The sequence below is a fragment of the Mandrillus leucophaeus genome, unplaced genomic scaffold (assembly GCF_000951045.1).
Source record: "Mandrillus leucophaeus isolate KB7577 unplaced genomic scaffold, Mleu.le_1.0 Scaffold222, whole genome shotgun sequence".
Classification (NCBI taxonomy): Eukaryota; Metazoa; Chordata; class Mammalia; order Primates; family Cercopithecidae; genus Mandrillus; species Mandrillus leucophaeus.
In genome coordinates, this window is record NW_012102277.1 from 1,663,829 (window position 1) to 1,690,748 (window position 26,920).

The 26,920-nt window shown below is 42.1% G+C and overlaps 1 protein-coding gene across 6 annotated transcripts in view; it reads left to right on the plus strand.

Annotated features, from left to right (window-relative positions):
• Positions 1-26,920, plus strand: part of GRIA1 (glutamate receptor, ionotropic, AMPA 1) — a 329,069-nt gene that overhangs the window by 175,983 nt on the left and 126,166 nt on the right. For all 6 annotated transcript variants that reach the window (XM_011981230.1, XM_011981231.1, XM_011981236.1 and 3 more), the window contains 2 exons: positions 16,302-16,463; positions 18,480-18,647. In XM_011981230.1, the coding sequence (XP_011836620.1) occupies positions 16,302-16,463; positions 18,480-18,647 (330 nt within the window). The remainder of the gene's footprint in view (positions 1-16,301; positions 16,464-18,479; positions 18,648-26,920) is intronic.

A 26,920-nucleotide genomic window follows, 5' to 3' on the forward strand; every position in this document is an offset into this window, starting at 1 on the left:
GGCTGTGACTTGGCCAAGGTCTCATGGTGAGGCAGCACCAGAGCTAGGCCTGTCACCAAGGGTAGCAGACAGTATTCAGGCCTTTTCTACAACTCCAGAGCACCTCTCAGTGAGACTTTGTAGGCACCCTGCTGCTTAACAATACACAGAACAAACATAGAACAAGAATACACAGAACAAGGGTGGGGATACGCATAATTACCTCTCTGGGGTGAGACAGAAATTGCATACAGTGGCCTTAGAGTCACTGAAAGACCCCAGGTAATTACATTGCCAGCCTCCATCTGTTGCCCAGTAACCCTTCAGTCACAGCATCACCAAGTCAGTCTCTTGGGTTGTTATATCCTTCTGATATGCATTTTTCTTCTTCTGACCTAATGAGCTCTCAAATCCGTACAACTGCCAGCTAATAGGATGCAAATTGCATATACCATCCAAATGAAAAAAGACTTACATGTTCCAATAGATTAGTTGATAATTAGGCTTCAAATTACTAATTAATTCAGTTTGAAACATAGTCAAGTATGTGGTGTGTTTTCTTACCCTTTCAGAGGAATAGTGCAATTTATAAGATGATAATTTTTAGAATTTCTGCCACATAATTAGTCTACTGCTGCATAGAACTGACCCACTCCTTCGGAATGTTTGTGATTACGGTGTAATTATAGAGTTAGAGACCAAGGAAGGCTTCGAAAGGTTTAACAAAAGGAGGGAGCTATACTTTTATTTTGCAGTTCTTTCTGTCCCTGTCAGAATGCATGAGCTTCAAAGTAGCCAGCAGTATTCTTTTAGCAGATCACTTCGGAGGAATGATTTTGGGGTTCAAATAGCCACCTTTGAAGGGCTGCCGGAAGAGAAGAGGGAAGGGGATTGTAGGTCAGAGAAGAGAACTCATAGGCGAGGAGTCAAAAACAAAAACAAAACAAAAAAAAAACACCTGTTTTTTGTCCAGGAGCCACTCTTAGCTGGCTCTGTATTCTTGGACAACTCTCCAACCCTCAGTTTCCCCATCTGTCAATTGAGAACAGTAACTCCCACTCTACCTACTCATAGTGTCACTGGGGAGACCAAATATGTTGCCAAATGCCACCATGCTTTAAAAAGTTAAAAGTGTTCTGCACAAATGGAAAATTCTTACTTCACATATTAAATCCACCCATCTGTACATATTCACATATGGTGTGTATGTACATATGCATATATATGCTTGCATATATATCCATATTTTATAGAAGAGATATGTATGTTTATTTCCATAGCATTGGTGTGGTCATAAGATGAACTTGAACCATGCAGAAATTGGAAAGCTATGCCACTCTGTCTCACAGACGTGCCTGGGTCCTGGAACCCGCAAGTGCTGAGCCTGGCTGCCAGTGCTCCTCCAAACCCTTGCACTGACTGTGCATTCACTCCCTGCTCTGAGACTGTGGGGAATGCAGACATCTGGCAGCCAGAGCTCTCCAGAGTTGTAGTTCTTATCTTTGTGACTCACCAGAAGCAAATCTTAGACCAAATGAGTGTTTCTCAAAGCAGAGGACCTGGAGGACCTGTGGACCTCTATAGTGTGTCTGTAGAGCCAGTTTGGAAAATGCGGCTCTAACAAGCGAGTGCTTCAATGCCACTGCGATTGCCAATGTGAGTACCTAAACCATGGAGTAAATGATCAGATTGTTATATTGGTATTTAGAATTTCACTGGAATAAAAGCACATATTTTAAAGTCTCATAGAGAACTAGAAGATTGTGAGAATTTATACAGGGTTCAGCAGACTCCTGTCTGAAAAATACTGAATTTGTTGGACAACATTGACCAGTGTGAACCATATCATGCCTTCTAGAGGAGTAATAACAGTAATAATATCATCGATCTCTCTCATTTTTACACCATATTATAGTTTATGTGGTATTTCTGTATGAATCATACTGCCGGGTTTTGGATGTCATAATACTCCTATGAAGTAAACAAGGTGGAATTCATCACCCCCATTTTACAGATGTGGGAACTGAGACTCAGAGACATTACATGACTGAGCTGCAGAGGAGGAAGACAGGAACCTAATTAATGGAGTTTGGCTGTCAGGAATATGACAAAAACCAAGTGAGTTGGGCATAGGAATAAGATGATCAGGCTAACCTGAGGCCGAGACACTTGAGTCACTGAATGATTCCTTAAATCCCTAATAAATTACAACAATAATAACAATGGCAATAACTTCCACAATTGACTGATTGCTACATTCCAGACACTATGATAAACACTTAAATGCATGTCAATTAAACCTTCCTAATAGCCTTTGAGGTTGATGTTATCCTCGAATGAAGAAACAGAGCTTCAGAAAGGTTGACTGTTCCACAGTCACAAAACATATAAAGTGATGGAGCTGCACTTCTCCTCAAGGGCCATGGAATCCCAAAATGTGTGTTCTTACTACTGTGTTATGTGAGTGCTGAGCAGGGAGAGTTGGGGAAAGAGCCAGAAAAGAGAGGGGGTTGTACTGGACGAGACAGTTTGAGTTTAAATCTTGCCTGTAGTAGCAGCAATAGACTTGACATTCCAATCCAGACTCTCAAATTCCCGTTGGACATCCAGCCCACTATTTACTCCATGATTGAGGTACTCATACTGGCAATCGCAGTGGCACTGAAGCATTTGCTTGTTAATGCCCGTTTTCCAAACCGGCTCTACAGACACACTACAGAGGTCCGCAGGTCCTCTGTTTTGAGAAACATTCATTTGGTCTAAGATTTGCTTCTGGTGAGTCACAAAGATAAGAACTACAACTACATTGATGGAATTTTATTAAAATGATGATTTCTAGTGTGGCAGAAGCTGAGGAAGAGATGATGGAGTTAGCCCGTTCCAGGTCTTATCAGGGTACTTGGGAATCTGGACAGTTGACCATTTCTGCCATGTGCTTGCAGATTAACTCCTGTAGAATGTTAGATTGGAAGTTTTGGTCTATTTGGCAGCTAGTCCAAGCCCCCAGCCCCATGCTGCTGCTCCTCTGCTGGATCAGCCCTGAGCAGAAGCTGTTCTTTAGTCTCCTTGCTCCCCTGTGGTGATAAATCTGTCGACTCCTTCTGCAAAGCTGAGCTCATCCACTTTCTTCAGTGCCTCTCTTCCTGTTGGCTCCATACCTCACAGTCATGTTTAGTTTCTGCAGCTTCTGGTTAGGCAGGTGGTATAGCAGTTTGGAAGGGTGGCTTTGGAGCCAGTTCTGGGTTTGAATTCTGACTTTTATACTTATTAGCTATGTAACATTAATCAATTTATCTACCTTTTCTGAGGTTTTGTTGCCTTATCTCTAAAAAAGAGAATGATATTATGTACATCCCCGTAAAGTTTTATGAGAATTAAGTGAGATCCCTCAATGCTCTTGCAGACGAAATCACATCTACCTGTTTTATCTACCTGTTTACATCTACCTGTTTTAGCCCCAGATATTTTTTCACTTACTATACTTGAGATTAGATAACTGATTCTCTATTATTTAATGTCTTCCTCACTGTTTATCTACAAGGTCCTAGAGGAAGGATTGTGTGTGACTTTTTCTCTGTTGAATTCCCAGTGCCTGGCAAAGTGAGTTGCACATAACAGGTGTGCTTTAAAAAGTCAACGAATGAATGAATTAGTAAATAAAACAAATTCTTAGAAAATAATGTCTGCACCTACATATCAAATGTACTTAAAGGCAAAATCTCTTAGACCTATGCTAAAAGAAGTAGAGGGAGTGGGAATATGAATTTAGTTTTGAATATGCAAATAAGTAGTTAAAGACAAGCCTAAGAGGGCTTCTAACCCACTTCATGTAGAGAGCCAGAATCTCCTCTACAACGTCCCCAACAGAAACTCAGCCATCTGGCTCATGCTTGAATAATACCCAGTGATGGAAAAGTCCTACCTCTGAGGCAGCCCTTTTCCTTCTCAAAGGGCTCAGTTTCTGCACTCTTCCTGGAACAGGGCATGGTCTGTGTGCTGTTCACCCTGTGTCACCCTCTCATCACTTCTGACTCTACATGCCCTCTGACTCTTGCAAAACTTGTCTGCTGCCTTCCCACAAAGCAACCTTTGAGTATTTGAAAACAGCTACCTTGCTTACTCTTTGGTGTTTGTGCCTTCAGTCTGGACACCCTCCTGTTCCCCCAGTGCCTTCTCTCAGGATGTGGTTCTTACAGCCATCCAGACAGCCACCAAACATGGACAAGGCCTGTCCGTGTGCCTGATACTGCACTGGTCTCATGCAAGGACTAAGAAGCATGAGGCTGAACTTTGTCCCAGAAGCAACCTGACCTTGTCTTCCAGCTAGATTAGAACATGTAAAATAACATTCTCAAAAGAATGCCAGAGAAAAATCACAGCCTGTGAAAGTATCCAAGCCCCATCGATGGCCACCTGCCCTGTCACAGTGTGGTGATCAGAGGCCAGGGAGGCCGCCTGAGCTGTGGAGTGTCTAGGAAGGCTCGTGAGGCTGCATCCACAAGGCCAGCAGTCATGTAAAGAGTGTGCCCTCACCCTTGTTTGAAGAATCCAGTGGAGTGAGAGCTGAAGGGTACCTATGAAACTCATCTCACTCTGCCCCTCATTTTATGAAATGGACACTCAAGAATGAGAGAAAGGAGTTGATCTGTCTGAAGTCACCCAGAAGTTAAACAGCAAAGCTGGGGTAGGATTTGGAGCAATCGCTTGCTCCTTCTTTGTTGCTTCTTTTCCCCCAACTGGATTTTCAGTGTGCTCATATGCCTCCGTGTTGGGGGGTGGGGCAGGGACAGAGCCAGAGACAGAGAGGGAGCTCAGAAGTGCTCCCTCCTCCCCACTGTGCCCCTCTCAAGGACTCTCTTTGCTGATGAAGCTTATTCCAGTTTCCTCTTCTTCCTCCCACACAGCCTTCCCTCTCCTGCTCTGCTCTCACCTCACTCTTCTGTAACAGACACTTTGTGATCACCAGAGCTGACACTGCCCAGAGCCTTTGGAAGGAAAAGGAGAGTGGGTGGATAGAAAGACAAACCCCAGATGCCAAAGGTGATCCAAGCATCCCAGTCTAGGTCACTCTTTGTACTCATCCCCATCCTCTGAGAGAATTCACCCCAGAGATCCCCAAGATTTTCCATATCCCTCCAAGAAAAGTAAGATTCTGGTCCCATTTTATGAGGAGAAAAATGAAGTTCAAGTTGTTTAAAAACCTTTTGTAAGGTCATTTGACTAAAACTGGAATTCAAACTTAAAACCTTTCCCATTCCAAAGATTAGGCTCATTCTCCATTGGGCCACACTGCCCAAATTGGGGAAACCTTTGCAGTTCTTAGGACTGGTATTATACTTGAGCAAGGCCAAGAAGTAAACTCCTTTCTTCCTTAAACTGCCTGGATTTGAAATCTGGCTCGGCTACTTACTAGCCGTTTGTCCGTTGCAAGTCACTTCTCTCTGTACCTCAGCTGTCTCACCTATGAGTGGGAATATTAATGTGGATCTCATAAACTAAAGATAAAACAAGTTAATGTATGCAACGTTTTAGAACACAGAGTGCAGCAGAAGCCCAGGGTCTCATCCTAACTCTGTCACTTATTCATTACCATTTGTGCAAATCATATTTTTCTGGAAGATCTCAATTTGTTCTACAGTTGGCATAATGTTTTCAAAAGGAAAAAATTCATCAAAACAATCTTCCTGGCTGTGTGATTTAGGGTTCTAGTTTTCCAGATTCTCTTCAGTTCAGAGTTATCAAAAAATATCTCTCAAAGCCACATTGGCTCCCTGAAGCTTAAGGAAGAGGCTGGTCTATTAATCTCAAGCACTTGGTGTTGGTATCTTTTGATCTTGCAAACCATGCACACCTCGGCTGATTTGGAATGGCCTTTGTCATGCTGGGTCAGCATCCTTTGGGCCATTTCAGATATGCAAGACAGTGGCTATGATTGCTTTGACAGAGCACGGAAACTCATTGTCACCAGCAGCCTTGAAGCAAGAGAGACCCCTTAACACTAATTTTGGCAGATGGTTGGTGAGCTATGTAACTAAGACAGTTCAGTCCTTGTTTCCTTACCTATCCCTCTTTTTAAGACAGAAAGTACAGTGGGAGAGAAATGGAGGTCCAGGAGACACAGGATTTTAGGTAAATATTTACTATGTGCCAAGCACGGTTCTCTAAGAATCTGACATAAAACATAGTTAATCCTCACAACAACTATGAGAAATACCATAATAATCCTTATGTTGCAGCAAAGGATACTGAGGCACCAAAAGGTTGAGTGGCCCTCCTGAGGTGGCACAGCTAGGAGGTGGTGGAGCTGAGATTTGAATCCAGGCTGACATGCACAGGCAGTTTCTGTGACAGAGGGCAGTAACCCTCTGTGGCTCTGACTCGGAACCTCAATACATGCAAACTTTCTGCTTAGAGTGTTCCCAGCCCTCTTCACCCAACCAAAGGCACTTTTTTTTTCAGGCTTCATTGCTTTCACTGCAAGGCCTTCCCTGAGCTCCAAGATCAAGTTTGGGTCCACTGGTTTTGCTCTATAATCACTTGTGTAATATTGGCCTTTCTCACTAGACCTTAGGTAACTTGAAAACAAGGACCAGACCTGTCTTCTTCTCTGCTGCATTCCTGTGTCTAGCATGGGTCTGACAGTATTAAGCACTCATGAGTGAATGAGTAAATGGACAAATAAATGATTAACTGGAATCTTTCTTACCTGGTTCCCAGTAGCTTTCATATTTATCATGTTTGGACTTTCATTCTTCTTTTTATCAGACATTCAATGGGCACCTACTATATGGGAGGCCTGTGAAGGTGTAAACTGGCTTTTCGTCAAAAGATGGGCATGCTATGAGTATTTGCTTGGCCTTTTCTGGATAGGAAGGTTTTGTCATGTAAAGGGAAGATGCGATTGGTTTTAAGTCTACTGGGAACTGTAGCCATAAGTGCCCACCTCATACCAGGAAATTTGCTCTTGCTCTGAAATGGCTTTGCCAGGTGTCATTCCTGACTACAACAGTTAGGGCAGAATAAAGATGAAGGGACTCTCTGGAAGACCAAATATTCCCAGGCCAGGTAGTACACCCATGCAGCCTTGCAATCAATAGCCCAACCTGGAGTCCCTGACCTTCTGCCACAAAGTGCCAGCATTTTATCCTAAATCCCAGGACTGAGAGAAATTAGTCTGTGAGGCCCTGACTGACATTTACAACGCTTTGTCAATAGTGGATACTTGCATGAGGTATGTCTGTCGGTGTGTTTGTAGATATCCAAGTGTGCCTCCCTGGTTCCAAATGTAATTGGATAAGTCAACACAAATACTTTTTTCTCCCCAATATTTATGGTGTTTTCACTGATTTAAGCACGGCTACAATACCTTATTTAATTAGAGGGAAACAGACTACCCTCTGTATTACCAGAGATTATATAGGGAGAGGACACCTTAAAGGTTTGGTTGGTTAAAGTGGCTAAAATAGGAAAATGTGAAGACTTTTATGCAGAGACATGGGTATTTGAGGACACAATTAAGTCTTCAGCCCAGGAGTATTCCACAAATTCACACATATCCATATTCATGCGCACATACCTGTGTGATCACAGAATTGTAGATCAAAGCTGGAAGAGCCCTTAATAGAGAAATCAAGTGGCTCAGAAGTTTCCAAACTTTTTAGTGTGAAGCTCTATTTTCAAATGGAATCTTGGGGGAGAACTCTCATGTATAAAACAGACAAAAAGCAGAGCTACTATGGTGGAAGAGAGACAGTGGGGATCTAGGACCCCATCTTTCTGCCCTTTCCCTAACCTAATATCGTAACTTCTAAAATGCCTGCAACCGGGAACATAGCTTATAAGATCACTGATGTAGCCAAAGCTCTTATTTTGCAAATAAGTCAACTAATGGCTCTACAGGTTGAGATCATTGCCCAAGGACAAACAACTCATGAGATTCAAAGACAGGACAGCATTTATGTGGTTCTCCCTAAAACTCTTTTCCTGACACTTCTTATTTATGACCTAGTTCACCATAGACTACACAAAAAAGTCAGTAAGAAGACCTCTTTGATCTACAAGACAAAAGCTAAGGCTGAGAGGTGATAGGATTGAAGCTTATAAAAAACAATCATGAAAATGGTGAACAAAATCTTTCAGTTCCTTCATTCCTCCACATGTATTGAGCGTGCACCCTCATCCAGGTACTCTGTGTGGATGCTGTGGGCGCCAACGTCCCTGCCCTCCAGGAGCTCACAGTCTCACAGGGAAGATGAGAAGGGCCCCTGCACACTCAAAGAGAAAGCTAGGAGAGGCCTAGAAGAGATAGGAATTAAGTGCTGTGTGGTTCACATTTCAAATACCAGCACATGTTAAAAGAGCTAAGGGAAATGCCCTGATCTCATGGAAGCCTGATATTTCTTTCTTAGTATAAAGATGTGTACTGCTCTGAGTGCTTCATTGCAGGACAGGACATAAATGAATAGATTGGCCTCACTAGTGGTTGGGAGGCTTCATGCACAGTGGTTAGAAAACAAGTCCTAGAGTCTTGTTATTTGTTGGACTATGGTTTCTGTCCTTCACTAGCTATACTGTACTGAGCAGGAACTACTCCCTTAATTTAAGCCTCATTTTTTTTTAATTTTTAATTTGTGAATGGGAATGATAATAGTACCCACTTTACAGGATTGCTGTGAGGGTTAAATAAGATAACACAAATAAAGCACTTAGCACAGTTTCTACTAGTTTGATACATGTTAGGTACTTGTAATTATTGTTTTAGCCAAAGTCTGCCTTCTATGACATCTGCCCTTTCATTGGCTCTGGCCTGCCTTCCAGAGCCTCAGAGAACAAATCATCCATCTCTTCCCCATGACAACTCTTCTGGGACTCAGATGCATCCTTCACTTACTTTCTTGGTCTTCTATAATTTTTTAGGCTGATAATTCCCCCTTTTTAAAAAAAAAAATACTTCTAATACAACAAGACTTTTTAAACCACAGTTTCCTGTAACTACTCTCCCTATGGAGCTGTCATCTAAGATTTTATCTGACAATTTGGGGAAACTTGGCATGTTCAACCTGTGCCATCCAGAGTATAAAGTACAACTTCTTTGATTTTTCTCTCATCTTACCTCCTGTGGATCTCAAGGGGATGGGGTGGAGGAAGTGCTCTTTCCAGTATCCCAGGATTTGTTTAATAAACCTTACTTGCCCGTTTCCTTGAACGATGTTAGATGCTCCTTCTTCCTTCTGACTGGTATGGTGTCAGCACAGGCAGGATGATGAGGGCTGAACAGCTTGTATGTGACCCCTTGAAAGAATCCCAGAGCAAAGGAAATCTAGCTTTGAAGATAAAGCTTTTCATCCTTCGAAAGCTATGTTCCTATACACCTGCTTCATGTTCTCTCAGTCTTCTTGCCTGACCCAGTCCCTGTATTTGAAGCAGTTCTAACACCTAACCTCTTTTGACCTGATGATAATGATAATGGTGAATATGATGATCATAATAATAGCTAACATTCATTAAGTGCTTACTATGTGCCAGACATGATTCTAAGTGCTTAGTTTTATTAATTCTTTTAAACTGTACGCCAGTCCTATGATGTAGGTGCTATATCTGCATTTTGAAGACCAGAGAACTGAGCCTCAGAGAGGTTAAGTAACCAGTAGGCACACATAATCAGTTCTTCTGTTTCTAATTGCACGTGATAATTAATAGTCATAATGATGGCCCAGAGCCTCTTTAAGATTCTTAAAGCATTCTCCAAATCTTCACAGCAAGATGAAAGCATGTCCAATATAGTTGTAGTGTTAAACATCTCTTTAGGATATCATAATTACTTGACATGCCTTTTCATTCTAATCCTTTGAAAATTATAATTGGCATGTGATAGATGGAGTGACTATATTAGCTAGTTTACTTAATTGAGCACATTCACTCCCAATCGTTGTACTCAAACGGCTTTTCAGCATTGTGTTACCTCCTACAGTGGATATAGAGAGGAGACAGATTCTGTTCTCAACTAATCCTCTCACCAACCATGTAACGTTAAGCCACTATTCCCCTCTTTGGGCCTCAGTTTCCCTGTCTGAACAATATGAAGGGTTTGGTCTTCTCTCCAAAATCTTTGCTCCTGTATAGGTCAAAAGTCAGCAAACTATGGTCCCTGTGTCAAATCCAGCTATCACCTGATTTTATATGGCTCATGAGCTAAGAATGGTTTTTTACATTTTTAAATTTTGGGGAAAAAATCAAAAGAATTATATTTTATAGTATGTGGAACTATATGACATTAAATTTCCATGCCCAGAAAAAAATTTACTATTACTATACTAAATAGTAATAGTAAATTACTACATACTAAATAGTAATATTAAATTAGTATTTTCTATATATGGCTGCTTTCATGCTGCAATGACAGAGCTGACTAGTTGTGACAAGAACCATATGGTTTGCAAAGCCTAAAATACTTATAATCTAGCCCTTTACATAAAAAGTTTGCTGGCCCCTTGCATAGATGTGGAATAGGGGGGCACTAATAGGCTTCAGATAAATTAGAAGCTTTGGAAACATCTAAAGACCCTTAGGAGGTTAGTGTCAAGGAGAGAAACCTAGTGCAGTCCCACAAATGTTCCTTCAAGACAGAAAGCTATATTTGAAGGCCCCTGCTCTGGCAGGGTAAGACATATTCTGACTGTTAACTGTGCCAGCCACAGTCAGAGGTTCATTGTCCCTCTTCATCTGGAACAATCTGGACACACTATCCAAAAGCTAAACTCGTATGTTTCTCCACTGGTGTGGCAGTAGAACACATTTGGGAAGAAGAGACAGATTTTATAGTTAGACCACAGTTTGAATTCTTGCTTGCTGTGTGATCTCATGGAAATTTCCAAAGGTCTCTTAGCTGTAGCTCCTTAACAGAAAGTTAGGATGGATACTCACTCACTCATTTATGCAAATAACTATTAGGTGTCTACTGTGCACATTTACCTCTTGGAATTGTTTAAGGAATTAAAGGATTATGTATACAAAGCATTTAACAGAATGCCTGACTCAGGAATAGGGCTTGGAAAATGTTTAAAATACATCTCAAGTGATCATTACTCTTTTGTTTTTAAATTGCAGTAACCTCCAAACTCTTACAAAGTTGTTTGAATAAAGTTATATAATGCATATGAAGGGGGCATTTTTAGCCATTATTGTCATTTTTGTTATTCTCATAAGCAATGCTTCTGAAGCTGTTTTCAGAAGAGCATTTAACAGCACCAGTGTGCTTTAATTTCAGGCCAGGAGATAAAAAATTAAGCAGGGCTCTCTTAAAAGACCATAACAAAGCTTTAATAAATGCAACAACTTCTCTCCCCTGTCCTGCCACTGCTACTTCCTCCCCTACTTTACAGTGTCTAATGGATGATATCTAAGATACATTAGAGCTATCTGAGGATCTATTTTTATTTTTTAATAGTATTAAAAATATAATATATTCACATGATAAAACAGATATTACAGAAGGGTATAAAATAAAAGATAAATGCCCATTCTTTCCAATTCTATACTTCATAGAAGTACCTTTTAAAACCTTTTCCTACATTTGGTTATTTAATGGTTTCCCTTACACTTCTACATAATATATTTATGTTTCTTTTTCTTGCTTTATCAACTTTAACTCCATATCTGACTTCCCATTAGAAAGATGACAAATCAGCTCATAATACACCCCCAGCATCCCCTTCTCAATGTTTGTTAGTTATGCTATTATTTGGAATTCTTCTGATGATTACCTTATATTTTTAATATAGTGAACCTTGATTTTTGATTCAACAGCATTAGAGCTTTGCCAAAATACAGATATCCAGTTTCCTTTTTAGGGATACTGAATGATAATTCTTGGGGATGGCTATTTTGCAAAAGTGCCTCAAGGTATTCTGATACGTCCCTCGGAACCACTTCCTGAGAGCTTATAGTTTATCAGCCAATTTATTTGCACTTAATAATGACAGTAAACACAGCATCCTTTCTCACCAATTTTTTATTAGTCAGACATAGGACAGTGTAAAGTGCTACAGAGGTGCAGAAGAAGCAGACAAGAACACAGTGACCTGATAGCCCTAGGAGCTCGCTGATCACCAAGCTTCACTTTAGATGAGAAACAGTCACTCAAAGACAAGCATCTGGTGCCAGTGCTGGGAGGTCAGTGGAAGGAGAGTGGGTTTAGACCTGCATTCTTGTGCTGAATAGCTGGAAAAACACTGACTAACCTGAAAAAACAAGTACTCTGTAGATTTATTTCATTTTTTTTGTCAATAGTCACAGTATATAGAGCAATGGTCCTAGCATTTGGGAACATGTTGTAAAATAGGCAAAATGGCTCAAAGAGAGTAGTAATCAAACTTCATAGTTAAAATTTTTAATAGAATATAATTAGCAATGTAGTATTTTTATATAGTACTATATAATTAATAGCACAAATAAAGCAGATAAAGAAAAATGTGATAATTACCAAATATTACCCTCTAAGGTTTTTTAATAATATGGCAAAGAAAATTAGAAAATTATTTAATTAAACCCTATTTAATGAGAGTTCCCAGGGGAACAGAATGAGTGAATTGAATATTCCCATAAACCAGTGGGCAAAGAGTTAACACCTTTATTTCCCCTTCTTAGTCAAGAACACATTTGTACATTGCCAGAGTTCATTTTCTTGAATTATGGAGAAATTTAGTCTAGTGACTATAATAGAGTCATTTCTTAGTGATTAAAAACATTGTAGAGATGCAAGATTATTATTCCCAGCATGAAATCTTACATAGGAGGGAAGATGTCAGCTATTAGATGAGAATATAGTTCATGACCCCAAGTTATTTCCTAATTTTGTTTCTTTTACTTAACATCAGAGCTATGAGCTTCTTGTATTATTCTTTGTCCATTTTTTCATGGGTGGGGAGGGGAGTTCTGTTGGAGAGTCTTATTAGTTTGATCATAAGTAACTAAGGTGTGGCTGCATTAACCCTGTTTATGACATTCTGGTGATAAGATTGAGTGGCATTTATGTTGAGCAGTCGAGAAAACTCTACCATTTTCTTTGGCCTCCATTATGTCTGAGATGGAAGTAGTCAGTATGAAATGCCCAGGACCTTGTTACAGATTTTCAAGAGACAGAATTTGACTGCAGGAGATACTTTCTATTTCAATCTCCCCAAAGTTACTTTATGAACATGTTCTTTTTAAAGTCTCTAAGAACTATGAGAAATCTCTCAGCTGTGCTCTAGCTTTTAACCAGTGCTGGGATGAGTGCACTCTTAAATGGTGTAACGTCTTGGAATGCATATTGGGTACAGGAACCTAGTTCTGATTTCACCTTTACTAACAGCTTGTTAGAACCATTGTGCAAATCAGTTACATCTGTGAAACTCTGTAAACTGTGGCTGTGGAACATGTTAAACTCAAAAGGTATTTTCAACCTGAATTTCTCTTTTCAACCAATTAAAATCACCCATTGGTATTTGGTGCCTGCTGGTCATATTTCTCCTGGATAATTGGCTTTCTTGCTTGAGGAAAGTCTCTGGCTTTTATTTATTCACTCAACAAATATATACTGTGCACCTACTCTGTGCCAAGCATTGTTCTATGAGCAGGTTCTAGGATACATCAGTGATCAAGACAAAAAAGGTTCCTGCTCTCATGAAACTGACATTTCAATAGGAGGAAAGCGGATATGGGAACACATGAGTAAACAAGATAATCTTAAATGGTGATAAAAACTCTGGAGAAACTCTAACAGGGCACTGAGAAAGAGCAGACTGGATAGGGTGCTGAGGGTAACTCTACTATGTTCTTCCGGAAGCAGTTCCCTGAGACAAGGATTCAAGTACAATGGGCATCTTGGTTGCCAAGCCTAAAATCACCAGTGGGAAAGCAGGGAAGGGAAGTGGAGAAGGGAAGCCCACCTACAAAGTTTCATCAACAAGATGCCTACGCTGCAGGCTACTGAAGGAGCACAGTCCCGGAGGGAATCCCGAGATGTCAGTGTAGAACCCACCTCAGGGTCATGACGCCCAGAGGAGAGGATTCTGGGGCCGTTATCTACTAACTCTTTATCTGTCATTGATTGGAAGCTGCTTCTGGGCATATTAACTCCTCAACATGTCTAACTTACCCTGCAGGTAGGCAGAATAACCAGGTGTTTGCAGTTAGTATATAAAGTAGAATATCCAGCGAACAGGATGCTGACATTGTCTACAACAGGGCAAGAACTGGTTCTTTAGATAAGAAGTAGGGAAAGACCTCTCTGAGAGATAGCAGTCTAGCCGAGATCCAAATGATGGAAAGCAGCCAGACAGGGAAATCACATTTCCAGGCAGACAGAATAGCAAGGACAAAGGCTCTGAGTGCAACTAAGCTTGCTTTGTTTACAAAAATAGAAACAATAAAAAATCACAGAACTTTAGAGGCATGGGGTGGGGGAGGGTTGTTTTTGAATCATGAAGTCTATTCTTTCAGATAGAAAAATTAGAGAAAGCCAATGAGAAATTCAGAAACATGGACAGTGTCCTAGGATCCCAAGAGGGAGCTGGTCTGCTGCTATAATTTCTTGGCTCCCAGTTCCGAACTTTCCCACGGACCATGGATCCCCTGCTCATTTTCGCATTTCACTCATTGGAATTTGGGGGTTTCCCGGAAGCCATGGAGCTGAAAGGGAATTGCCTTTATGATCCCGCTGAAATTCTTTGGGCAGTTTTCCAAGATACGATCAATGGCATATGAGTGAAAGATCTGCATGTGACTTATGAAAAAAGTTATTCATGAAGAAGCTGTGCATTCCATTTTTTTCTTCCTGCTGGACAGGCCCTCAATTATACCTAAAAAGAAACCCAAGTTAACACAAGGCTCTATGTGACCAGCTTTGGGCTGTCACTTTGATCTCCTTTCCACCCTTTCTCTTCAAACTCACTGTGTCACAGTCATACCAGCCTCCTTACTGTTTCTTGAATATGCCAGTCATCCTCTCATCTCTGGGCCTTTGCTCAGAATGCTCTTCTCCAAATATCCCCATAGCTCAGACACAGGCATCACTTCACTCAGGTCCCTAAGCCAAGACCACCTCCTCAGGGAAGCTCATCCTCATCATTCCTTCCAAAGCATAACACTGCCCCTTCCCATCCTCTTACCTCTCTTCATCCTTCTTCATGGGACTCATTGCTACCACAGAGTATACTATCCCAGATTATACTACACTATGCTGCATATTTACTTGTTCATTTATTGTCTATCTTCCCCACTAGAATATAAACTCCATGAGGAAAGGAACTTGCTTTATTCACTATTAGAATAGTGCACTGACTTTTCAAAAATGTTTGTTGAAATGATTAATCAGTGAATAAGTGAGTAAATGATTGAGTGAACCATTGCCTAACAGAGGCCCTTAGTTCTGGTGCTCTCTCTGTTACTAACTCCCTAAATGACTCTGTGCAAGTTGATTCTTCCACTCTGCCTTAGTTTCTTTATCTGGCAAATAGACATATAATGTTTACCTTAAAAAGAGATAAACTGAAACGAGGTCATAGATATGAAAGTACTGCATATTATTAAATATATTAAACAAATGTAAGATTTCTTTTTAAGGTTGAAGCCTAGTTGAGTTTCAGTAAACTTCACCAAATGGAGTGGAAAGTTTCATTATAATAAACAATCCTTCATGGGTGCTGGAATTGATCAGGTCTCATGGAGTGGTGAAAACTTACTCTGTTTTATGGAAAAGAGCACAGGGTGAGGATGAAGGCTGGGATCAGAACTCGGCCTCTTCCACAGACTTGCTCGTGTCCTTGGGTAACTCATAGAAGCTTGCCCCAGTGAAATTCAGATTTCTCTTCTCTCAAAATGATTGGGTATTGGGATGGTAGATGAGATTATTCCCTCCTTAGAGGTTTCTACCTTGTGCTATATATCTGTATCATCATAATAATCCCAGCCACTATTTATTGATCACTTGGTCCTCACCATGCACTTGACATGTGTCATTACATTGCATGTTTACCCCAACATCTGGACCTCCATTATTCAGACAAGAAAACTGTCAAGTAACTTAGTTAATAGTGGTATAACTACTGGCTTATGCATAGCAGAGCCAGCACTCCAAACGAGGCATACTGGCTCCTGAGCTATGCTAATTTTGTGTACAAACTAAGTAATAGCCAAGTTCAAAAGAAAGGAGACCTAACTGTCTCTCCATTGAGTAGGTTTCACCTGGTGGAACAGAATGGAAAATTCTGTGGTTCTGGAACAGGTTAAGTTGATTTATCCAGGCAGCATGTTCTGACTTCTCCCTCCTCCCCCTCTCACAGGGCTTCATGGACATTGACTTAAACAAATTCAAGGAGAGTGGCGCCAACGTGACAGGTTTCCAGCTGGTGAACTACACAGACACCATCCCAGCCAAGATCATGCAGCAGTGGAAGAATAGTGATGCTCGAGACCACACTCGGGTGGACTGGAAGAGACCCAAAGTGAGTGGATGGGCGGCCAGCAGCAAAGGGCCAGCCTGTTCCCCTTGCCTGCCCCAGATTTCTGAGCTGCATTAGTCTTTAGAAAGGAATCGGTTTTCTAAAGGGAACAAATTCAGGGAAATATATTTGTAAAGATTATTAGGTACAAGGTGCAGGGGTCAGACAACCCAAAATGACAATGGTTTTAATGAGGGAGACATTTTATTTATCTCTCATGTGAACAAAACTTAGGAGTCAGCAGTCCTGAGCTTGTTAAATGGCTCCACAGTCATCAAATACCCGGGCTTCTTTTACCTTCTTGCTCTGCTGTCCTCCACCTACGGCTGTTGCCTGATAGGACAAGAGGACTGCTTAAACCATAGCCATTGCCTCAGCATTCTACCCAGTAGGAAGAAGAAAAAAAAAAAACCATGCAATGCACAACTTCTTCATGAAGAACTTTTTTTAGAAGTCACACGCAGATCTTCCACTCAAATGCCATTGATCGTATCTTGGAAAACTACCCCCAGTTGGCCACAAGGGAAGCTGGAAAATAGTGGTTCTATTCTGGGCAGAGCCACCGTGTTGCCCAGTTCAGGGGGATGCTCATTTCTTTGTAGATGGAGCTTCTTTGTGTAGTGAGGTGGCACTTATTCTGCTCAGCCGTGTGCCCAGCTAAAAATCAGGGCAACCTAACTAAGGAATATCCAGCAGATCTCTACCTGGGAGAGTCCGCTCTCAGTAATAATGCAGACTCTCTGCTTCTCACTTCCCAGCAACGCAGCTCTAAATACTGCCACCAAAATCTATTTGGTTTGCTATTTGAGAAATATTGGGAATAAGGATAGCAAATAATTTTTTTTCCCCAAGTCAAACCAAATAGCTTGACAGTGGCCATGTGGGACACTGTGTTAAGAAGGATGCTGAGGCCAAGTTTGTTTAACTGGAAAAACAGTGAATCTTTGACAGACTTTCTCTTGTCACTCAATTTCTTTTCATAAATGGCAAACCATATAACGGAGATACTTCTTACCCCACTATTGTTCAAACTGATTTAATTCTTCAGTAATGAAGACTTATGTCAGTATGAGCTTAAGCAAATAAAATCGTGAATATGCTTTAAAGCAATGAGAAAACTACATAGGAGTTAATTAATTAATGTGTGATGACTGCACTCCAATTTCCAAAAGACAGAACAGATGACAGAAATAACCAAATGTAATTTAATTTTTTTAAAAAAGAAGTGAGATAATTAAATTTAAAAAATAGAAAAATATGCATTCACTCGTTCTTCCATTCTCTATTGTGAACTTGGAGTGTACTAGGCGATATAATAAGTGTTAGGAACAAATTAGTGAAGAAAACAGACATAGGTTCCAAAGCCAGGATATATTTTCCTGGATCACTCTGCTGATTTTTTTTCATCCACATCCTGGTCCCCTTTTTGTCAGGAAAGGGTATAATTGATAGCTGTTGTGAGTAAGAACGAGGGGAAAGTTTACAGAATATAAATTTACCACTTAGGTGAGCCACATGTGGAAAAGTTAAGAGCTCACCCTTCTTGCATTTTCTTTTTCCTTTTACTTTTACAAGAGATGAAAGAGTTAATTGTTCCTCTTGGCTTCCAGCTGATGACCGTAATGCCAAGATAAACCAACTGATTTTTCATGGACTGTATCCAGGCTGCAGATGTGTTATATGTAATCTATGCATTGTTTTTCCAACTGAACCAACATTTTAAAAATTACAAGATTACACACAGAAATCTAGAATCCTGGCTTTTCTGCAAAAGTCATAACCGGCAATACTGAACTCACAGTTCAGGAGGTCAGCATTGACTAGCATGGTCGAGCAGCTGCACCCATCTGCAGGGACAGGGACACCATCCCTGATCCACCACTGTCTCCCTGCATATATCATGCACCTGGCCCACTGCACATTTCTCATCACCACAAAACACATTCCCAAATACAGCACCCGACCCTGCCTTCCTGTCAGCTCTCTTTGATGTCTAACTATCTCCATTCCTCCCACTAGTACACCTCTGCACTTACCTACGATGGGGTGAAGGTGATGGCTGAGGCTTTCCAGAGCCTGCGGAGGCAGAGAATTGATATATCTCGCCGGGGGAATGCCGGGGATTGTCTGGCTAACCCAGCTGTTCCCTGGGGCCAGGGCATCGACATCCAGAGAGCTCTGCAGCAGGTAAGGCCACCAATGGTTGCCGCATCTAATGGGAGCCTGGGGATTTCAGCATCAAATTCCAATAAAACACAGCTATTCTAAAGAAAAGGAAGAAAATGCCTGAAGATCAAAACAACCACTGCGTTGTTGGTGTTGGTGGCTCTTAGCATACGTTGACGCTCACATAAAAAAAAAAAAAATCATCATCATCATATGGAACAGTCATTTCTTGTAGTGTAAAAGCTGTATTTTCTGCTTAGCAATTTTGCTGAAAAAGGAGAGCTGGTGATTTTCTGTGTATGGAAAAGGGACTTGAAATACACAAGGATGAAACCGAACCATGTTAATAGTCTCCTGGAAACACTCCCCTCTTGCCCTGATTTTCTGGATGTCTTCCTTTGCTCTCTGCACACATTTTATAAGAGCCTGGTATATGTGGACCCTAAAAATGTTTCTCAGTACTTCTGATACTACCTTCTTGCTTCCCAGCATTTTGTTCATCAATTCTGTTTGAACTTAAGAATAGTTAAAGGGCAGGGATGGAAAATGACCATGCCCCCTCCAATCAATTGGCTATGCAAACGATTCTGAGGCTGAATCCAGATAAGATACAACAGAGAGAAGCATAAATATTCAATTAGTGATACGTCTGCTGTGGAAGCAGGATGAGACAGTGGTACATGTGGGTGTATATTTAACATGCCTGGTTTAGGTTTTGGGGACTTGCCCTCAGCTTTATTGCTCTTGGGGCTCCTGTAGATCTCTAAAGCACCTCAAGCCCAGGCTATGATTCTCAAACTGCCAAGGAATAGCACTGTATTTTTGTTCGGATGCCTCCTGATAGAGAAGCTGTATTTCCTAAGGGATAGGGAGAGGACAGCTGTGCTTGCTGCAAAGGAATAATGAAGCATTGGCCACAATGGCAAGCCAGCACAGCAAGATTATTTGGCACAAATGTCCCTCAGGACCCACCCTCCCCAACAAAGGTAGTTGCCTGCCTAAGACCAGCTTTACTTTTAAGACGACATTCAGCAGAAGATGAATTTGGGCTCCTTGGGGAGAAGATGAGCATTTCTGAATGAGCGAGAAATGTAGAGCAAAATGTACAACTATTCCCACTTGTTTGCCAACCACACGTGCACAGCTCTAGCAATTTTCACAACCTGGAGAAAGAGACGCAAAAGGAACCTCACCAGCTGTTCCTCAGCCCTGATGAGTGCCTTTCTGTAGAGAAGAATATGTAGGTCTGTCCTTTGAAATGAAGCTAAGCAGGATTTCTACTAGCTACAGGAGGAACATGATAAGGAGGACCTCCAGTTGCCATTTCTGCCCTCCGCTGGTCCCTGTGCAGGGTGGCTCCCTAGTCACTAGGCAGCAACAACAGACACCAGGCAGCTTGCAGGGAAAAATTGCCAAAAAGGACAGTGCCTGTGCATCCCTTTCCACCCCCACCCCAGCTTATTGAAAATGCTCTTTCAGACTCCACAGTCGAGACAGATTCTGTTTGCAATGTGAAGCTGGTTTCAAAAGGTCCCAGAGACTTGCCCTCAGCTTCACAACACTTCCAACTCCCTTGCCTCTCCCATCTTAATGACGTCCTGAAAGGATAGTCAGACACCACCATGACAGTGATGAAGCCTGGGAGGCAATTCAGGGTGGCAGGAAGCGCTCTGAACTGGGAGGCAGGAGAGCTGGACTCCACATCCAGCTGGGCCCCTGGATCTCTGGATGACCTTGAAATAATCACTTAGCTCTCCTTCCCCCTTCCCTTTCCTTCCCCATGAAAATGAAGGGGATGGAGAGAGGACCTCAAGTCTCAATTGACTCTGAAAATTCAAAGAGTCTACTTTTTTTTCTTATGGTCTAACCCATGTCCTTCTTGTTGTAGTGTATACTTAGCACTCTACTTCTGCCCTCAGTAGAGTTTGAAAGGAAGCAATTGCCATAGTCAAAAGAATAATGACCTTTTTTATTTTATCTTGGAGCCAAGATATGTATGTGCCTGCCCTTCATCAGCTGTTATTTGAGGACTTATGATGTCCCCTGGCTTGGAGCCAAGCACTGAGGACAATAAAAGAAAGCAAGTCCTGCCCTCAAGAAACTACTTGCAGTGTCTATGGAGAAGAAGAGACGAACAACTATCCCAAAAAACAAAACAAATAAACAAACAAACCAGAACATTCTGACCCTAAGATCAGAGGTTCAAATAGTTTCCTTTTCCAATCTTTGTTAAGCACCTAGAATGAAAAAAGTCTTTTGTTGAAAGACACCTTAGAGATTACTGACTCTCCTTTTCCCTCGCTTTATAATGAAGCAGCAGACCCAGAGTTGGCAGTGACTCACCCAGGATCACACAGCAGCTTACTGGCAGAGGCTGGAACAGATCCCAGTCCAGGGCTCCTCTTCCCCCGGTTAGGTCTGTGTATGGGCCCAGGGGCCCTTGCTTATAAGCATTGACCTCTGGAGCCTTCCATACATAGTCATGGCTACTGTTCAGCAATGGCTTTTTCTACAAACATCTCTTGAAATAGCCATGCCACCAGGGAACTGGGTAGACCCTGGTGGTATCCAGTCTTTGGAACCTGAGGTTTGGAGGCTCAGGTGTCTACTGCCTTCACCTCTGGCCTTCGGGTCACAGAATGGGAGAGAACCTGTGGGTTAGCTTGTGTTAGAGCTGGGGTGTCTATAAGTTAGACCAAGAGGTCCAGCACAGCCTGCCTGGAGCACAAGCATGTTAGGAAATTAAATTCTGAAAAAAAGGATAATAATATGTATGGTGTGTTAAAGGTTTAGTATATACAAGGCTCTAAACATTTACACACATTATATCATTGGATCTTTGATATAACACCCTGAGGTAGGTAGTTTTATTATGTGCTTTGTAAATGGGGAAACTGAGTTTCAGACAGGTTATAAAACTTCCCAAAGTTATACACATACAGTGACAAAGCTGAGACTCTAACTCACATTAGATGATGACTCCCTCTGTATGCTTCACTGCTCTGAAGCCTCAAGGGCACAGCCAAACAGGGAAGACACAAGATCTATGGCCCAGCCCCAAGCAGCACATGGCCTTGGGTAATATTTGTGCACCCCCTCCCCGCTCACCCCGCTGTAATTTCCCTAGCAGCAGAATGAAGATAATCAGCTGCCTGCCTGCCCCCTGCCTGCCATCTAGGGAGCCATTCAGAATATTAATGAACCCACATCCTGGAGGCCCTCAGCACTCCAGGAAGGAGGCAACATTAGGATGCCCATATGTCGCCTTCTGGATGGCGGAGAAGACTCAACTCCCCAAGTTGGGTTCTTAACATTGGGGAGGTAATAGACATTTGAGAATACGATTTTTGAAAAGAAATCTGTAGACTCTTTTTCTTAGAAAAATGCATACATGTACATACATAATTTCTGCATGACCAGGAGTAGAGAGAACATAGATCCTCCTAGAACCCATCACAGGGCCTCGAATTTAGAATACCTCCCCTAAATAGTAATCATCCCTCTTAGTCTTTGTTTTTGCAACCTGCCAGTCAACAAGCAAGCATATGGAAGTGAAGATATGCTCAGAATTTGCTAGATGGGATCTGGGGTTGGGCGGGCAAAGGGAGTTTAAGACACAGTCCTGCCTTTAAGGGCTAACCCAGGTGGGTTCATGGTGCTGTGGATGGTCAGAGCAGAATGCCATCACTGAGGAATGCAGACATCAGCAAGGCTTTCTGTAGGAATGTGACTGGCCTTTCAATAGGGTGACCACTTTACTATCCAAAATCTATCATCCAAACGGGAACACTTAGGGTGAAGGGAAAAACTACAATTATTATTCTAGAACAAGAGGACCAGAACTGTCCTGCATTAGTTGATGTGCATTGTTATAAAGAAATACCCAAAATTTCTGTATAAAGAACAAGGTTTCGTTTTAGCTAACAGTTTTGTAGGCTGTATACAAAGTATACTGCCCACATCTCTTTTTGATGAGGGCCTCGGAAAGCTTCCAATCATGGCAGAGGGTAAAGGAAGAGAGAGTATGTTACATAGTAAGAGAGGGAGCGAGAGAGATAAGGGAGGAGGTGCCAGGCTCTTTTAAACAACCAGCTTTCATGAGAACTCAGTAAGAACTTATTTATTACCATGGGGAGGGCACCAAGCCATTCATGATAGTTCCGCCCCCATGATACAAACACCTCCCACCAGGCACCACCTCCAACCTTCAGGGTCATGTTTTAACATGAGACTTGGAGGAGAAAAATATCCAAACTATATCATCATGCCTGTATCCCAGGAAAACTGAGATGGATGGTAATGGAACCCTTAAAGGTAGGATAAATTTGAACATGGAGTAAATCAGGTTTTAGAGATTCTGGATGGGGATGTCAATGATACCCAGCAAGAGACGAGGTAGAGTGAGGGTACAAGCAAGGACTTGCAGGTGTCACACTGGCCTGTTAGGGAATTAGGCATAGAAGAGCTGGGTTCCAACCATGGCTCCACCCAGCACCATCTGGGGGATCTTGTACTAATTCCTTGCCTTTTCCAGATCTGGATTTTCCCATCTGCTAAACAGACATAATCCTCCTAGTGCTGTCTCCCTGACTGGCTTGTCACAGGGCTCAGAATTTTAAGAAAGCATCATGCTTGTGGGCCGGGCATGGTGGCTCACGCCTGTAATCCCAGCACTTTGGGAGGCTGAGGAGGATGGATCACAAGGTCAGGAATTAGCCTGGCCAGCCTGGCCAACATAGTGAAACCCTGTCTCTACTAAAAATACAAAAAATTAGCCGGGCGTGGTAGCAGGCACCTGTGATCACTTGGGAGGCTAAGGCAGGAGAATTGCTTGAACCTGTGAGGCGGAGGTTGCAGTGAGCCGAGGTCGTGCCACTGCACTCCACACCAGCCTGGGCAACAGTGTGAGACTACATAAAACAAAACAAAAACAAACAAACAAACAAACAAACAAAAAAGCACCATGCATGTGTTTCTTTGAACTTCAAGGAAGCTACATGAGACAGTCAGAGCCAAGATTATTCTTCCCATGACTCAGGCAGGAAAGTGAAGCTTAGAAGGGTTCTGAGATTTGTTCTGGCCAGAATAGCTAGCATGTGTCCCAGCAAGGACCTAGCCTACAGGCCTCACAACCAGTGAGCATCCAGGAGGAAGGATCCACCTGCAAAGGGGATACAGGAGCCCTGCATCCAGTGTGACTGCTTGGCTATCTCCTTCAGGACCGCCTTTCAGGATCCAAGGAGGGCAGGGGAGAGGAGTCGCGGTTGACATCTGAAAAAAATTATTTGCTCAACCAAACATTAGTCAGGCTTCTGAACTTTCTCCTAGGCCCATTTATGCAATTCTTGTAAAATCCAGTTTTGGCAAAGACCTTGCTAAGTCAGTTTAGCAAGAACCCTGTCCACCATGTCCACCCTCTTTGCCATGATCATCTTCTTCAGCCTCCACCATCCCCCAGATGATGTCAGATTATCCTGGTCCATCTTCAGCAAGAATCTTCTTAGGCCATTTTAGCCAGAATTCCTCTTAACCCTGATGCTTGCTGTTAGTAATTCCCTATTCACTGACCCCCACCCTGCTCCTTGGTTGTACATTCCCACTGGCCCACGCTGTATTTGGAGTTGAGCCCAATCTCTCTCCCCGACCGCAAGACCCCATTGCAGGGGTCTTTATACCTATTGCTATGATTCTGAATAAAGTCTTCTTTACTGTCCTTTAACAAGTGTGCTGATTAATTCTTTCTTTAACACAGCTGAAGTAATAGAGACATTAACCCGCATTCTCTCAGCACCAAGCAGGAAAGGAAATGTATGCTTCAGCCCCCTAGCAGCAGCAGACTCTGAGCTGGCACCCAGTACCCTTTACAGGAAGCCCAAGGTTAATTCTCCATCCTTCATGGAGGGAGTTGAGGGTGCCAGGATGGTGACAGGAGTTCCGGGAGCAGGAACCAAGAAGAAGTGCCCGGGCTCCATCAATCTGACCTCAGTCACCCTGGGACGGGGGGAGAAAGGAATAAGTGCCCCAATCCCAGAGCTCAGACCTGATGGATGGGGGCAGCGGTTTCAAGATACACATTTCTCAGAAGCTTCTTCCTCTGACTCTGAGTCCTGACTCTCCTCAATAAATGGGTTGGGGCTGAGCCATCCTCTTGAACTCTCCTTGCTCTGCCATCATGGAATGGTGTTTCTGGGATGTCTCTTTCCCATTCTCTGATACTTTGTTTTATCTCAGTGCATGTAAGACTTGGCTTCCCCAACTAGACACTAAGAGCCTTCAGTTACCCTTGACCTCTCAATTACTTACTGTGAATCCTGGAGTCAAGCACCATCAGCTCTGAGTCTCAACAATCTCATCTGTGAAACAGGCAAAATAACCTCTGCTCTGGCTAGTCACTGGGTTTCTGTGAACATGAAATAAGCAGCTTCTTGTGAGATCACCGTGACAGTGCAAGGGGTCCTTGGGTCACTAGAAATGTGCAGGTAGGACCCTTGACCTTATTGGAAACTGAGGAAGGCAGTAAAAGTGTCAATGACATGATCCTTCTTTCTTCTGAAAGAGTCCCCTGGTCTGAGACAACCTACCAGCCCCAAGACCTCAATTTTATATTTTATGTTTCGTAACTCTTAACCACTATACACAGCACAGTAGTAGTAATCGTCATTATCGTCATCTAAATAATATGAACTATGCATTGAATACTTATGCCCCAGACAATATGCTAAGTACTTCTTGGAGGAGGAAACCAAGAAACAGATAGTTTGAGCAAGGAACCCATGGTCATACAGTTAGAATGAGCAGAGCATGACCTGGGAAATGCCCAGCAGCAATAGCAGAAAGCAGGTAGAAAACACTATATTGCACGTTTTTGTGTTGTCCTCCTGAAGCCTAGCACAATAGCACTGGCCTGTGTTTGAGAGAACACTTGGTACCTTAAGTGAAGATACCAGAAGTTATCACAAGCTCCAGATTTTAGACCTGCCTCTGCCACTGGTTAGTCGTAAGACTTCAGCAGATCACTTTACCTCACAGAGTTTGGCGTCTCCCATGTAAATAAAGATCATAATTTCTAAATGGCATAGTTCAGGGAGTTCCTGTGACTAGAAGTGAAATAATATGTGTACAAGTGTATCATAAACATGAAGGTTTTAGAAAGTAATGTTAGTATTAAGTATCACCATTAGCAACAATGATAATAACAGCTGGCATTTTTTGAATACTCACCACGCACCAAACACTGATCAAAAAATATCTCATTTAATCCTTAGAACAACCTTAAGACATAATTAACTCTAATTGGTTCCGTTAAACAAATGAGAAACTTAGTCATAGAGAGATTATGTACTCTGCCATACTAATATGCCATGCTGATTATTAGTATGAAACTTGAGACTGGGCTGAAAAGTAGATGCCTATTTGGATTATTAACTACACTTTCAGTTTGGGCAAATCAGTCTACCAGTTTACCATCTGCTCATCTATCCAAGTCTGTTTTTTTGGAATGAGTCACTTCCATGGTATCCACTAAACTAACACTATCTTGAACTGGAAATAAGGGAACACTAAAGATTGGCAAGAGATTACTGAGGTGATAAGAAGGTGAAGTTGCTGATGGACTGGAATTGCTCCTTTCTTTTATTCTTTGTAGTAGAATCTGTACTTTGTTTTCTCTCTGAAAAATAAAGATAGCCCAGACATTTACGGAGCTGGGGATTTCTCCAGATTTCATCCAAGAAAGTAAAGAGCATGTTGTAAAATTTGCTCAGTGCTCTGGGCCTGTTGTGACCTCCTCACTGAGACTTCAAACCAGAAGGTGACAAGAAGGTCAGCCTCCAAACAGGAACACACACACCTGCACACACACACGCATTCTCTCTCTCTCACTCTCAAACACACACAACCCCCAGCTCTTCTTATACCTTCTAACAACAGAGGAGCTAGCCACTGTCAGAAAAAAAATATATAAAACTCTGCAAAGCTTCTTTTCAAGCCATTTGAAGGGGGGAAAATAAACAGTGTTGGGTCACGGGGTTGGATTTGTATTTGTAACAGGTAGACACTCACCTCACTGGCCTTAGGCAAGAGGGATCTGAGGACACATGGTGCATCACTATTAGGGAATGTGGTTACTTGTACCTGAACTGATGATACACAGCTAGACTCAGGCTCAGTTTGAGAGTGGTCTTGAATGACATTTATCAGTCACCTACTGAGCAGCAAACTCAGCCCTAAAGATCTTGGATCTCCATGGTGACCATTTGACTTTTGATACGAATTTGAAGACAGAAGGCCATGAA